This window comes from Grammomys surdaster, unplaced genomic scaffold, assembly GCF_004785775.1.
Source record: "Grammomys surdaster isolate TR1022 unplaced genomic scaffold, NIH_TR_1.0 573, whole genome shotgun sequence".
Lineage (NCBI taxonomy): Eukaryota > Metazoa > Chordata > Mammalia > Rodentia > Muridae > Grammomys > Grammomys surdaster.
In genome coordinates this window covers 457,143-471,563 of record NW_021604992.1, presented here as the reverse complement: position 1 = coordinate 471,563, position 14,421 = coordinate 457,143, and the positions used below count along the sequence as shown (strand labels likewise).

Sequence of the window (14,421 nt, the reverse complement as noted above, 5' to 3'; positions counted from 1 at the left end):
ACACACACACACACACACACACACACACACACACACACACACACACAGATGCAGTGATCTACATCTTTATCCTGAGTACCCCATGGGAAAATAAGAAGTGCATACAGGAGAACTGTCTAAAAGTTTATTAACCAGATAACCCAGAAGATGCTCCTTGGTGGCAGAGAGAAGAGAGATACTAATACTAACAGGGTAGAATCAGAATTGACTCGCAAGTCAATATTCTTTTTTAATAAAATTAAAAATATTGTCATTAAATGTTTTTCTTTTTATTATGTGTGTGTTGCCTGAATGCATGTATATGTACTACATGAGGGCTTGGTGACTGAGGAAATTAGAAAAGGACAGGAAGTCACTAGAAGTTAGGGATGGTTTTGGATTGCTGTAGATGCTGGGAATCAAACACAGACCACCTACAAAAGCAACAAGTTCTCTTTAAAATGGAACCATCTTTCAAACTGAAGAAACACACTGTTAGCAGAATAATGTACATATTCCAGTTCTCACCTGGGACACCTTGGGATCCTGGTGCTTCTCTGAATTCCTAGTTGAGCCATCTCTGCAGCTGTTCCTAACCCTTGATGATCCACATGTGCCCCTACCATGTTTCTGTCTCAAGGAATTTTTATAGCATGTTTAAACTCAGTGAAAAACTCATTTGCAGCCAGAACATATGGTCTGCCATTCAGCCCTTGGGGTTACTACTACCCTGACTTCCAAGTAACAAAGGACAGCAATGTTAATATACTTAGTTCATTGTGGTGCATCCTGTCAAGTTCTTCAGGTTAATCCTCCTGTAATCTACTTAATTGGTAGATATTTGTTTTGTGTCTTTACTACTGGTGTCTCATGTTACATCCAGATGACCCAGACCCATTCTCTCTATCTGCATATCTGGGAGAAAGTATCACCGCCACTTGCCAGGCTTGTGGAAACAATCTTAGCTTTTTAAATTGATAATGGCAGAAAGAAGGAAAGCTCCTAAGCTATAGATCTGTTACAACTGGTTGGCAGATGGCGTTTGATCAAGGTTCATTTACAGAGGATATGGGATAGATTTCCCTTTCATCATCATTAGTGTGGAGGCTGAAGATGCTGTAACTTATTGTCAATACTATCATGAAATCCCTCCCATAGGGATATAGGTCATAACATAAATCCCCCAGAGAGTCAGTAGTGTGAAATTGGGGTGCTCCAGTTGCACTTTCTAGTGTTTGCATCAGCTAAGAGTATTTTTATGTCATAACCAGGACTTTAAGGACACTGAGTGTTTGCTAAAAGCAGTCAGGTAAGCCTTATTAATACCAATGCTTGTCCTGTTTCTCTGGCTCAGCAGCACATAAGTATCTATTCTTTTTTTCCCAGTAGGTTGCCACATTTTAGTGGTCTACATTGTATAATCATTGAGTTCGTACAACAAAATGGAAGGCATCATAGATATGAGAAGCAGGGATTCTTTAACACAGGAATTAGGGTCCATGCCATAGCCATTAACTGTCTCAAGTAAGGAGGTGTTAGATGAACAGGTACATTGCTATTACAAATAATGTACAGTCCTTATATGTCACAGTTTACCTGGCAATAAAGGTATAAGTTGGCTAAGCATATGCTTCTGATATTTGTCCCTATAGTCAAAGGTGAGAATGCTAGTGGTCCCCATCTTCCTTTAACATCACTAATAATGATTGTGTTGTCATGATATCTGTTCATGAATCAATCTGCCTGCCGTTTCTCATGTATATCGCATTCTAGTATTATGGTTCTCAAATCTAAATTTATGATAGTTTGAATGAGAATGAATATCATAGGACCAAATACTTGGATGCTTAATTTTCAGTTGATAAGCTGTTTTAGGAGGATTAAGAAGTGTTTCGCTCCTTGAAATGTTTCCCTCCTCACAATTTTTACATATTAAGAAAAAACAGAGTTTTAAAATGCACCTATAAATTCAAAGCCATTTCCTTCATTATATGAAAATCTCAAACTTTCTGATAAGACTATTTTCAACTTCCATTATCACCAGAACTTCTGACCACTTCACAGTTACAGTTTTTCTACTACAGTTTTCTTAATTATGAGTCTTGCTAAGAGACACAGATTTCAGAAAGGAAAGATCCACTATCCATAAGCATCAGCAGAAAAATACTTGCACTGATACAGGTGAATGAGAACTGGAAAATATATGTTGAAAAGACCAAAGAATCCTAGATTTTCTGGACATGTCCTTGGACAATAGGCTTTGGACCATTTAAATTGAAATAGGTGTCTCAGCCAGGAATAGAGAATTTCCCACCTCAAGTACCAACTTCTGTATAGTAACAGACTCCCTGAGTTAGTCTTTGTATCCCAAAATCCTGATAGAAATGAAAAGGAAAGATCTGTCTCATATTCACGGGTATCAGTTAATCATAAAAGAGAAGCATGTGGACCCACTCAGTTAACATTTTGATGGGCATAGGGCAGAAAGCAAGGACAGAAATGGTTCTAGATAATATTATACAGATGAGAACCTGTCCCTGGGAACTAATTTCTCTAGCTAGGATCCACCCCAAAGTTTCCAAAGCTACCAAAACATTATAGTAATTTTTAATAGCAATAATATTATAAAATATTACGCTTAGGGACATTTAAATTTCAAACTGGAGAACTTTGCAAATGAATTCTTGGAATTGCTATTACTCTGGTAACAATGGCCTGTATTAGCACAATGCCTGTTTGGAATATTTACAAATGTTTCTATTTTGTTATATGAATTCCAAAGATGCTACCCATACTGATCACTCAAATGCAAAGAGATGATGATTATTGACGTGCTTATATAGTTGGGACTGAAAGGACAATTAATATAATTTCAGTTACCTTTATAACACACATAACAAGTTCATAACACACATGAAATGTCTAAACATGTTTTGTGTGATACTGCACTTCTTTGTACATATCTCCATATGAAATGTTGTAGAAATATAAAATGTGTATTGCAGCCACTTTGACTAAGTTATTCTGTAACATGTTTACTAATACTATACAGATTCTTGGTTATATTATGAGAAAGTAGATCTTAATTTATTTGTTGCTTTTAGTCATTCTGACAAAATGCCTAACAAGAAACAACATGGGGGGCTGGGGCACATATTTTGTCTCACCGTTAGAGGTTTGTCTTACCAACCTGCAGCAAGTTCTGGCAATGAATTCCCTAGGAGGAGGAGCACATATTAGTGGAGCAGAAAGCATAGATACAACTAGATTGAGGAGTTCATATTATTTTTAAAGTTCTACTGTTAGTGATCTATTTCTTCTATGCACTCTTCAACTGCCAAAGGCTCACAATCCTGATATTGTCCCACAAACTGTAGTCATGGTGTTCAAAACACAAGCATATAAGAGATATTTCATGTTCGTACCATAGCTTTCTGCCTGGTCCTCTTTTGGCCCATGGTTACTTTAAAATCTAAAATAAGTGTCCAATCTTGTATGGCTCCATAGTTTTAATTGTTTCAACACATTACAAAAGTTCAAAAACTAGTTTGGGATTTTAGACAATCTCTTAGCAGTAAACCATGGTAAAGTCAAACTGAAAGTTACATACTTCCAACCACAACACATGGAACAAATATTCCCATTCTCAATAGAATGTGGGCATAACAAGGAAAGAAAGATCAAACAGTACCCACATTCAGCAAAAGCAACATCTTGTAGCTCCATGTTAAACACTCAAGAACTAGGGAGTTATCATAAGATCATTAATAGGCTTAGGAAGCCACAAGCATAGGCCTGCTCTTAAGTCACTGAACAGTGTAGGACTTGTAGAATTTCCCGGAAGTGTGGATAAGCGCATCCAAACTTAGGTAGCATTGACTGTCACAATAGTCACTTGTGTAAACCAATATTAAAGAGTAAATGAGTATACTTCAAGTAACTTCTAAGTTATTAAAATGTTAAAGTCTTCAAATTCTCTGACGTGTCCCACATATATCTTACCAAGTTTCAGTTTTATTTAAGGCAGAATCAATGCAACCTGGGATCAAATTAACACTTAGTGCTAAAATAGAATAAACTACAGGCACCAATAATGAGGCATATATGAAACAAGACTCATAGAAATCTGCAAATTTATGTGGACAAATTCTTCAACCTTATCAGGGAATCTGCTGATCTTGTCAAATTCTATCACTGTGCAAAGTATGGCTTTGTCTTTGTCTTAGTTTGGGTTTACTGTTGTGAAGAGACACCATGACTGAGACAACTCTTATAAAGACAAACATTTGATTGGGTCTGGCTTACAGTTTCAGAGGTTCAATGTATTATCATCAGAGTAGGAAGCATGGTATTATGCAGGCAGATTTGGTGCTGGAGGAGGCAAGAGTTCTTCATCTTGATCTGAAGACAGCCATGAAGAGACTATTCCAAACTTGGCAGAGTTTGAGCATAGACGTCAAAGCCTACCCTCAAAGTGACACTTTTTCCTACAAGTACATATTTACTCATGAAAACCTGAAAATTTATGTTGACAAATTCTTCACCCTTATCTACACTCTTTAATATTGCCACTTACTGTGGGCCAAGTATTCAAACACATGAGTGTATGGGGGGCTATACCTATTCAAACCACTATAGCCTTGCTGTCATCTATCATGTACAGCAACTCAATGATAACTTGAACCAGGATGGAGTTATTTTGCCTATAAATTGGAAGACCAGTTTCCCTATACCCACATTTAAAACTTGTTCCAAGTATACAGTGCTAGGGTACCAAGAGATTGGATTAGAATATTTTGCATTTCCAAATCTTAATATAAACAGGAAATCTCTTTCACACATATAAATAAGTATAAATTATCATCCTCTAAGGAAGAATTTATGAATAATGGATCTGCTTTACTATAAAATGCATTGATTCAGACATACAGGTGGTAAGATGAGACATTCTGGAAACTCTCTGTCACTTTCTATTATTAGACTTGCTATTATTGTCTTCATTCCTATTCTTATCTGACTAGAACAGCAACAAAAAGCATAAAGGCCTCATGATATGAAGACCTCATGTTGCTTGCAGAGCTCTGACTCACTCCTACCAACCTATATTCCTGTGGGGATCCAATAGTAGCATTTTAAAGAGCTGGACCAATGTGAGGAAAGGTATGCAAAGCAGGTTTAGTTAGTGTTGAAAAAGCAGGGTTTATATCAGAAATGTGAGACTGAGAAAAATTTCTGGGAATCCTGTTCAGTTGTCCTTATTTTGAACAATGAAACAGAATAGAGTGTAACATTTTATACTACAGACTCATTATTTGAACAAACAGGCACTTTGAAATGTTTTGCCAATTTCAAAGCAATGTAACAACGATTTCTTGGTGCAATTGTAGGTAAAGGGCTGCTTTCTAATAATTTTAGAGATGATCTTTCACTCTCTTAATTGTGCTGTGTACTACAAATAGTCTCATTTCTCCAAAATGAGGAAAAATTTGTCTTTTAAGGTGTGCACATTTTCTTTCTATTACAGTAGTAAGAAATTTCCATAAATTGTATCACTGCTTGCACATGATTTTGAGTAACCATTGGTCTCTAGAACTAATAAAATAAGTAAAACTATGAAAGAGTAATTTGCTAGAGTGTCAGGTGTGTTTGTCTCATCCTATATTTTTAGAGGTTTCTATTACTAGTAGCATAGAAAGATTTTTATTCAAGAGATGATGATAGCTCTGATACCAGGTAATGAACAAAAATAATGAAAACAGTATGAGCTAGAACTTGTCATGTATTTGAAGTCAATAAATTATGTTCAGTAAACACATTAAGTCCAAAGAATATGGAAAATGAAAACAATTATCTGTCTACTATATATCCTGTAGCCCTATTAAAGGCAAAAAAGAAAATATTCCTATGCTTACTTGGAATATGAAAGTTCTGATAAATGTAAGCAGTATATATAACCTTATGAATATTCTGCCACACTTTTATTCATATTTTAATATAATATAATATGATAATATAATATAGTATAATATAATATAATAAATATAATATAATAATATATATAATATATATAATATACATCATATATAACATATATAGTATATATATATGTGCATATATATGTGTGCATTAGATTAAGAAATAATTTTCTTAATAGTGTTGTACTGGTTTGACACAAGCTAGATACAAGCTAGAGAGGAGGGAGCCTCAATTGAGAAAAGGCCTTCATAATGTCAAGCTATAGACAATTCTGTAGGGCATTTTCTTAATTATTGATTGATGTGGGATGGCTCAGCCCATTGTGGGTCATGCCCATGGGCTTCTAGTCCTCAGTCCTAATAGACAGTAGATAGCTGAGCAAACTATATGAAACAAGCCTATAAACAGAACTCCTTCACAGCCTCTGTTTCAGTTCCTGACTCTACATTTCTGTCATTCTTGAGTTCCTGCCTTCACTGCTTTTGATGATTACCTGTTACACTGAAGTGAAATGAAGCCTTTCCTTCACAAATTGCTTTTGGTCGTGGTGTTTCATCATTTCAATAGAAGCCCTTGGTTTTTAGCATTAGTAATTATTAGTATAGTAAATTTAGAATTTTTTCTCCCTAGTATCATTGTTTAACCTTTTACTCAGTCTTTACTACACCCCAGTTCAGTATTTGGAACTGGTATTGTTGAAAGAGTTCACTTCTTAAAATCATTGGGTGTTTGATTTCTCATGAGCACAAGATAAAGGAACTAATAGTACTGATATTACAAAAATGAAAGTCACTACCACTTCTTTGATATCCTTCTGTGTGAGATATAAAATACATTAAAAACATTCAGTAGAAATATGAAAAAGCTGTGACCACTGTCCCATAGGCTTTTATTGACATTAGGATCAATCTCAACTTTGCTGGCAGAGCCTTGTGATCTCCAGGCATCAGTCCTGTGTTTGTCTTCATATACCAGTTATTCTGTTTTTGTTTGGCAATCTCATTCCTGCCTTCTCTCAGCCCTGTACTTCTTTCTAAAATCATCTTCTGAGTGCATGCAAAGCCTTCTTCCAACCATAAACTCAAGCACTGCTCCTCAACAAAACAGTCCTGTTCCCATATTTTGTTCAGACCCTACTATCCCAGCTACCTTTCTAAAACTAAAAGGTAATTGATTAATAAATATAAGCTGACCATCTTTTCCTACTCTTTTTAGTCCCTCTAACTCTTCCAAACCCAAATTTTAGTTTCTTTCATTAAATACTATGATGACATATGTGTGTTAGCGAGGGAAAATACATGTATAAACGCAACTTGCTTCATCTATTTAGCATCACTTGTAGGTGTACACTTTTAAGGATGATCCTAGGGTATTGGATAATCAATGGGGAAAGGTCACTTAATATCTTCTGTTCTATTGTCCTACTATTCTTATCTCTCTGAGAGTTAAATGCTACCTTCCATAGTGATAAGCTAGTACATTAAAGCAGATAAATCAATTTAAGGGAAAATTTTGAACATAGTAAAAATGATAATATAATATGAAATTTAATGGAACTCTGGGCTAAGGCAAACAAAGTGGTCTTGTGTGTGTGTGTGTGTGTGTGTGTGTGTGTTTTGACACAGAATCTAGCTTTGAAGTGAAGAGTATTTAGTTTAGATTTTTCTCAAACTCTGGATTGTGCTGGATCAGTGAAAATCAATAATTGCATTTGGAAAACCCTCATACAAAGTAGTATAACCAAGATAACAGATGTGCAAATTATTGTCTTCCTATAGCTTCATACCTGATGTGAGATTAAGGTATTGCCAATATTTTATGGACTCTGATAAGTGATATTAGATATGTGATTATAAGTAATTATTTGTTTATATGTCTTAATAAAGATTATTCAACCACAACTTGGAACCTACTGATATCTTACATAGTACACCTAGGAGGAACTATGACAACTCATGCTTTATCACAGGGAACTCTAGAGGACTTGAGAGCTTATAAAAAAAAAACCTAAACTCTAGAGAAGTGAAAAGATGATTTATATGTACCCATGCATTGTTTTCCGACTTGGTGTTATACTCAGTCTCTTCGGTATGTGCTTAGAAACCAATACACAATCTAATATAATCTCAAATACAAATTCAAAACAGAGTATAAGATGGAGATATAAATACATTGACTCTGTTCTTATTTTATTCAATGATGTGGACATATTCTATGATTTGATAACATATGCATATATATGAGCATATTATAATTTTTTTTAAAAAAGACATTTCTTGTTATATAGGTTATGGTATCCTTGAATTTGTACTTTGATTCACATATAATTTGTGTCCCTCTCACATCTCAGTTTTAAATTAGAACTCCCCCTAAATTCTTGTAGAGTAGACTCTTGCCCTTCTGGCCCATAAGAGTGTGTGTATTTGTGTGTGTGTGTGTGTGTGTGTGTGTGTGTGTGTGTGTAAGAAACCCTAATGGAATTATCAAATAATGGGAGAGACAAAGCATCAACTAAACGTCTTTCATTAACAAATAAAAGTTCACTTGCCACTAACAGATTGCATCTAGCAGAATAGATGTTGACCAAAAGGGCTGAATGCATGGAAATCTCCAATTTGTGATATTCTCCAGGCTATTGGTTGCAGTGCACAAACTTATAGAAAACCCCTATTGCTGAAGACAACACCTATACAACTCGGTGAACACAGAGACATTGAGCTGGTGACTAAAAAGAGCTTTCCCCTTTATTGACCAGTGTTTGTGGTAATGGAAGGTAGTCTTCATGCTTCCTGAGGAGAAAGGAGTATAGTAATCCATCTACAAATTCTGTGATCTAAAATTGTGACCTGCATGCAAGATAGACATATTTAAAAGTGGTACAAATGTGGTTGTGTAATCAATCACTATCTGATTAGAATAAAATCCACTGCATGAGATTGCACTCATACTTATCACTGGCTGCATAGCCAAGGGTATGAGATTAGATAGGCCACAGCCCTGGTTAAAAACCAAATACTGTCTTATCGATAATATTACTCTCAATGACATTCTGATATACTTATAGATTTGGATTTTCTTCAGAAACCATCAAGCTTCTTCCTGCAATAGATAGGAACACATGTAGAGCCACACAACTTGAAAATTTGCAGAATGACCTTAAAAAACCTTGAAAAATCCATTCCAAAATGGTATGTCACCACCAAATCCTGAGACCTCAGGGTTCAGAAAACTATAGAGAAGAGAAGAAAGATTGTTAGAGTTAGAGGGGATGTAAGACACAGAAGAGACAATGCCCTCTAAACACATATCCATCTGTTTGTAGAAATTTTTCTGGCTTCCATATTACACTGAGATGCTGGTGTTGCAGTAATTTTGTGTCCCAAGGTTATATAATCTAACAGATAGATAAATAACCCTGGAACTGAACATTTTCATGTTGTGATTAAATAATTTTTCTTTGATTTGTATGTTTAATAAGTGTGAAGATTTTACTGCTGAAAAAACACAATCCTTCCAAAGAAACCTTGTTCAACAGAGTATTAGATAAATAAAACATGTTAACAAATCAAGAGCTGGTTTTCCTTTAGTTTCACATGCAAGGGTTTATTTTCTTTTATTTGTGACTTTATTTTATATGGGTATAACCAATGCCTGACATTTCTGGTAACAAGTTTTCAGGATATCAAAATACAGGCCATACTCTTAGATTTAAATTTTCCCATGGCTATAAAGGCTCTTTGAAGAAACTTCCCAGGGAAAGAAGAGGGTGATCATAGAGGAACACCCTCCCAGTCCTAGTTTGATGTTTTTTGTTGCTGTGATGAATATCATGATCAATTATCATTTGGGGGAGGAACCAGTTTTATTAAGTCATTTTGTAGATTGTAGTTCATTATTGAAGGGAATTGGAGCATGAACGCAAGGCAGGATCATGAAGTAGAAACTACAGAGGAGTGCTGCTTAGTGGCATGCTCACCTTCTTTTCTTATATACCACAGGGCAATCTGCTTAGGGGCAGAATTTCCTATATTGAAACACGCACCTCTTTATCAATTAGTAATCAAGAAAATATTCCAAAAATATACATACAGACCAAGCTGCTCAAAGCAGTTTTGTGCTTGAGGCTCCCTCAAGTTAATCTGTTCTGTATCAGGTGGCAAAATGAAGCAACTAGGGGACTCTTCATCCTAGTTCTTTCAATATTCCTGCTAATGTCTCCTCTTGGCTGTACCTAGATCCCCTTTTTATACTAACATAACTTGGGAGATGATATAATTTGATATTTTTGTGTAGTTTTTGCTTGATCTTTTGTGTATCCATGTATTTTTTCACAATAAAAATACATCCTCTTAGGAATTGGATAAGGTGTCCTGAAGAAATAATAACATGTTTACGGAATATGTTAATTTAAGGGTACATAAGCAGTTTGTCTAGGGAGAACTATTGCTTACAAAGAAACTAGCAGATGTTAAAACAGTGAACAGGATAGGCAATAACACAAGAAACCTGGGAATCAGGTAAGTGTTATATGTAGAAATGCATGCAGAGTGATGAATGGAGTTGATATTCGACATATAGAAGAGCATATCCCTGATGTTGGTAGACTCGCCCACATGAACATGAGAGCAAACAGAGAACAGCAAGATTAGCTGAAACTGACAAGTTACCAGTCAGTAGTGGATGTCCATTTTCACCTGTTCTTACAACCACACCTTCTATGTTTTGTGTATGATAGTGTTTTACTACTTCTTCTTTTCTCTGAATGCAATTCTGTTTGGTGATCTTGATAATTTATCATGTCAATGTCTTCAATATCTACACAGAAAAACCCTATGTTAAATAATATAATTATTAAACCTAAAAAGCCACAAATTCTGGGATTTTGTTATATTGGCCCAATTACTAGTCAGATAGTAGAAAACATAGTCCTTTAATCATTTACAAACCATAGACTTCTTTACCCACAGGAGTGTAAAATTATGTTGCCATGTATTTTTCAGAGACTAATAACGTTCTCTAATAATGTAATAAAATCTTGTCTGCAATATCTATGAAGCAAGCCAGCCATGCATATATGCACAGGCTTGACAGTTTATGTGGATTTGCATATGTTCACAGCAAAGTCCAGTTCCCAGAGGACTTAACTGGCTCATAAAGCCCTGTGCTGTAGTCAGCTGCACTAAGGACACAGTGTAGACATGAGAGCTCTCATTCAACTCCTGAGTTTCCTGGTTCTCTGGCTCCCAGGTAAGTCAGAACAGCCCTGTACATCTCAATACAGTCAGTGCTGCTTGGGTCCTTGTGGAAGTCTTAATCACATCATTAATTCTATTGTTATACTTATTTATATTTCTGATTTCAGGTGCTCAGTGTGACATCCAGATGACCCAGAACCAAGTTTCTCTGTCTGCTTTCATAGGAGAAAAGGTTATCATCACTTGCCAGGCCAGTCAAGATATTAGTAGATATTTAGGCTGGTATCAACAGAAACCAGGAAAAAGTCCCAAGTTTCTGATATATTATACATCCACTTTACTTTCTGGGGTCCCATCAAGGTTCAGTGGTAGTGGATATGGGACAGAGTATTCTCTCACTATCAGTGGCATTCAGCCTGAAGATGCTGCAACTTACTACTGTCAACAGTGTCACAGTTACCCTCCACAGTGACAGAGATCATAACAAAAACTACCCAGAAAGGCAGGCATTTGGGACATCTGCACCAAACAGTGACAATGTGTCAGTTGCATAAAAGATTTCTCAAATGCAAAGAGTATTTGAAGGTCACCATGAGGTTTGAGTAACTCCCATGGCAGCTACTGTGCACTACAAGTTTCTTTCCCTCCTTATCATGAGCAGGTCAGAGACCTTCCTCTTCCCATCTTACACTGAAGAGCCTTTACTATGGTATCGCTTTAAAGTTCTATCTAACATAGGAGAACCCCCTCAGCACACCCAAAACTGTGATTGTTTTAATACAAGGAAATAGAGTCAAAACTGCAATATTTTAATACTGGGGTATATTGGTTAGAAAGTCAATACTATAAACCAAATTTCCTGGTACAGTCCTTGAAGCTAGAGGCATCTCCCACTGCATGTATGGGCCACTTCACCCTATAGCCTTTACCCCCAGACAAATGTAGCTTCTGCCTCCAGGTTCCTGCTCTGACTTTCCTCATTGCTGGATTATTTGTTACCTTGAAGTGAATTGTGAGTTAAATAAACTCTTTTCTCTCCAAGTTGGTTTTGGTCATGGTGTTTCATTACAACAAGGATAATCCTAAAACAAGCATTTAGAAAAATAAATCAATATATGAAAATTTATACAGTATGACTGACATATAGCACAGGGAAAAGAGAAAAATACTCATGCATTGCGCTTGGAAATAAAACATAGTAAATAAACTGGCAACATAACTTTAAATACACACAATCTCTGTGATACTCCTCTTTCACTTAGAACATGCAGACGTACACAAAACAACATACACCATCACACTCATATGTAATCAATCTCAAATCCAAAGTAGATACAGCCTAAGTGTTAATCCAGATCAGAATCACACACACACCACACACACACACACACACACACACACACACACACACACAGAGAGAGAGAGAGAGAGAGAGAGAGAGAGAGAGAGAGAGAGAGAGAGAGGTGTGCCTCTGCATGTTAATGAACACACACACACAAACACACAGAGACACACACAGACACAGACATACACACACACACACACACACATACACACACACACGCATGTCTGCCCAATATACAAATGCACAGAAAGCATACAAGTGTAATGAAAACATTCAAATTGCTACTGCATCCTAAGATACAGTCGAAAACCAGCATGCTGATAAGCAAAGGATAGAAGCACAAAAACTCATAACTCATGATTATATATATTCATCAGCTGAAAGTGATTCAGTTTAAAGACTGTTAAGTGTTGGAGTATGTGTTGTACTGAGAAAATCAGCTATTAAATGTTTGTTTTTCAATATCTTCTGTTCTCAAGCACTTCTGTACATGTTAGCATGTTTTCCTTGTCTGTAACTTACTTCTGAGAAGGTAATGAAACTTTGTGGAAGATCCTTTAATGTTCCAGGCTATTACTCTTCTCATTTAAAAATGTGTTATGAAGAAAGTGAAAGACTTTGAAGTACCAGACCATAAATGGGATGTCTTTTTCAAATCCTATGGTAGAGATCAAAGGTATTGTTAGAACATTATCTGTAGACAGAGTGATTTAACCATAAGAGATTTCTCTTGACTGTGGTATAAAAATATGCTTTATTCTCATCTTTGTAATATAGGTAACTTAATGCTTGTGTTTTGCTCATTGTTTTTCTTTTTTTTTGGTACTGGATACTGCTTCTATTAAATTGTTGCTTAATGAATTAACTCTCCTAAGATTATTAATAAACTAGGTCATTTGAATATTTTGTCATTTAGTAGTTTCTTGGAATTATTTTTCTCCTTGTCAAAGCTTGACAGAGGAAGAGAGAAAAATGATAGTTGTTATTAATTTACTGCTTTAAAAAAAACTACACTTAGCAGGGTGATTTCAAACAATTCACTCAATTTACCTACTACACTGGCATCAATATTGATAAATCTGAATTAATAGGAATAAGTTTTATAGGCTTATGATTTTTTTCTCCTTGAAATTAAAATCTGAATACCTAATATAAAAAAATCTGAACTTCAAAAAATGTGGAGAATAAATACAAGATCAATGGATGGCTAAGATTTGTTTTAGATGTTCAATATCTAGGGCAACTGTGAACCACATTGCAAGCCTCCTGTTGCTGTCTGTTGAATCTTACTCCCTATATTCCCTCCTATGGGTCTTGTCTCATAATGTGAGTCTATCTTAGCAAACTTAAATAAGTCCTTGTGTCAGCTGACATCACTCTGCCAATTAGCTGGAGTCTGAGAAAGCAGCAAGAAGACACAAGATCCTGCAGGAATCTCACAAGAAGTTCTTGGACAAGTTTCTCTCTATGGCATCATCACAAATGGAGCTCAGCAACACAATGTAAGAGGAACCAATATATGTGTGTCATTAGTGAAGAATCCTTTACTGTGCATCTTTTCAGGCGCTTGTTTTAGCCAAACAGCCTTTCATCTGTCTCTGCTTAAGTGAAACATTCTTTCATGTGTCTGCCTTAGTGAACCATCCTTTTACCTGTGTCTGCTTTAGAAAAAGACTCCTACACATGTCTGCCCCAGCAAAACACCATCTGACACAAATGACTTTCCTAAGAAACTATAAGTTTCCACTTCATAAACTGGCTGAAAATTTCCACCAATCAAACACCTCTTTGTTTCTTCTACTGACAAATCACCAGCTCACCTGATGATATTTTGTTGAATTATTCTAGATTTTCCTATTAAAAGCGGTCTACTTCAAGGTTCTACTTTGGACATTGTGAGGAAATCTAGGAAGTGATAGTTTAGAA

The 14,421-nt window shown here is 35.8% G+C and overlaps 1 gene segment (V, D, J or C); it reads left to right on the top strand.

Moving 5' to 3' along the window:
• Positions 1-11,112: 11,112 nt before the first annotated feature.
• Positions 11,113-11,642, top strand: LOC114633277. The segment is given in 2 exon segments: positions 11,113-11,202; positions 11,318-11,642. Coding segments are annotated over 2 exon segments (354 nt in total).
• The last annotated feature ends 2,779 nt before the right edge of the window (positions 11,643-14,421 follow it).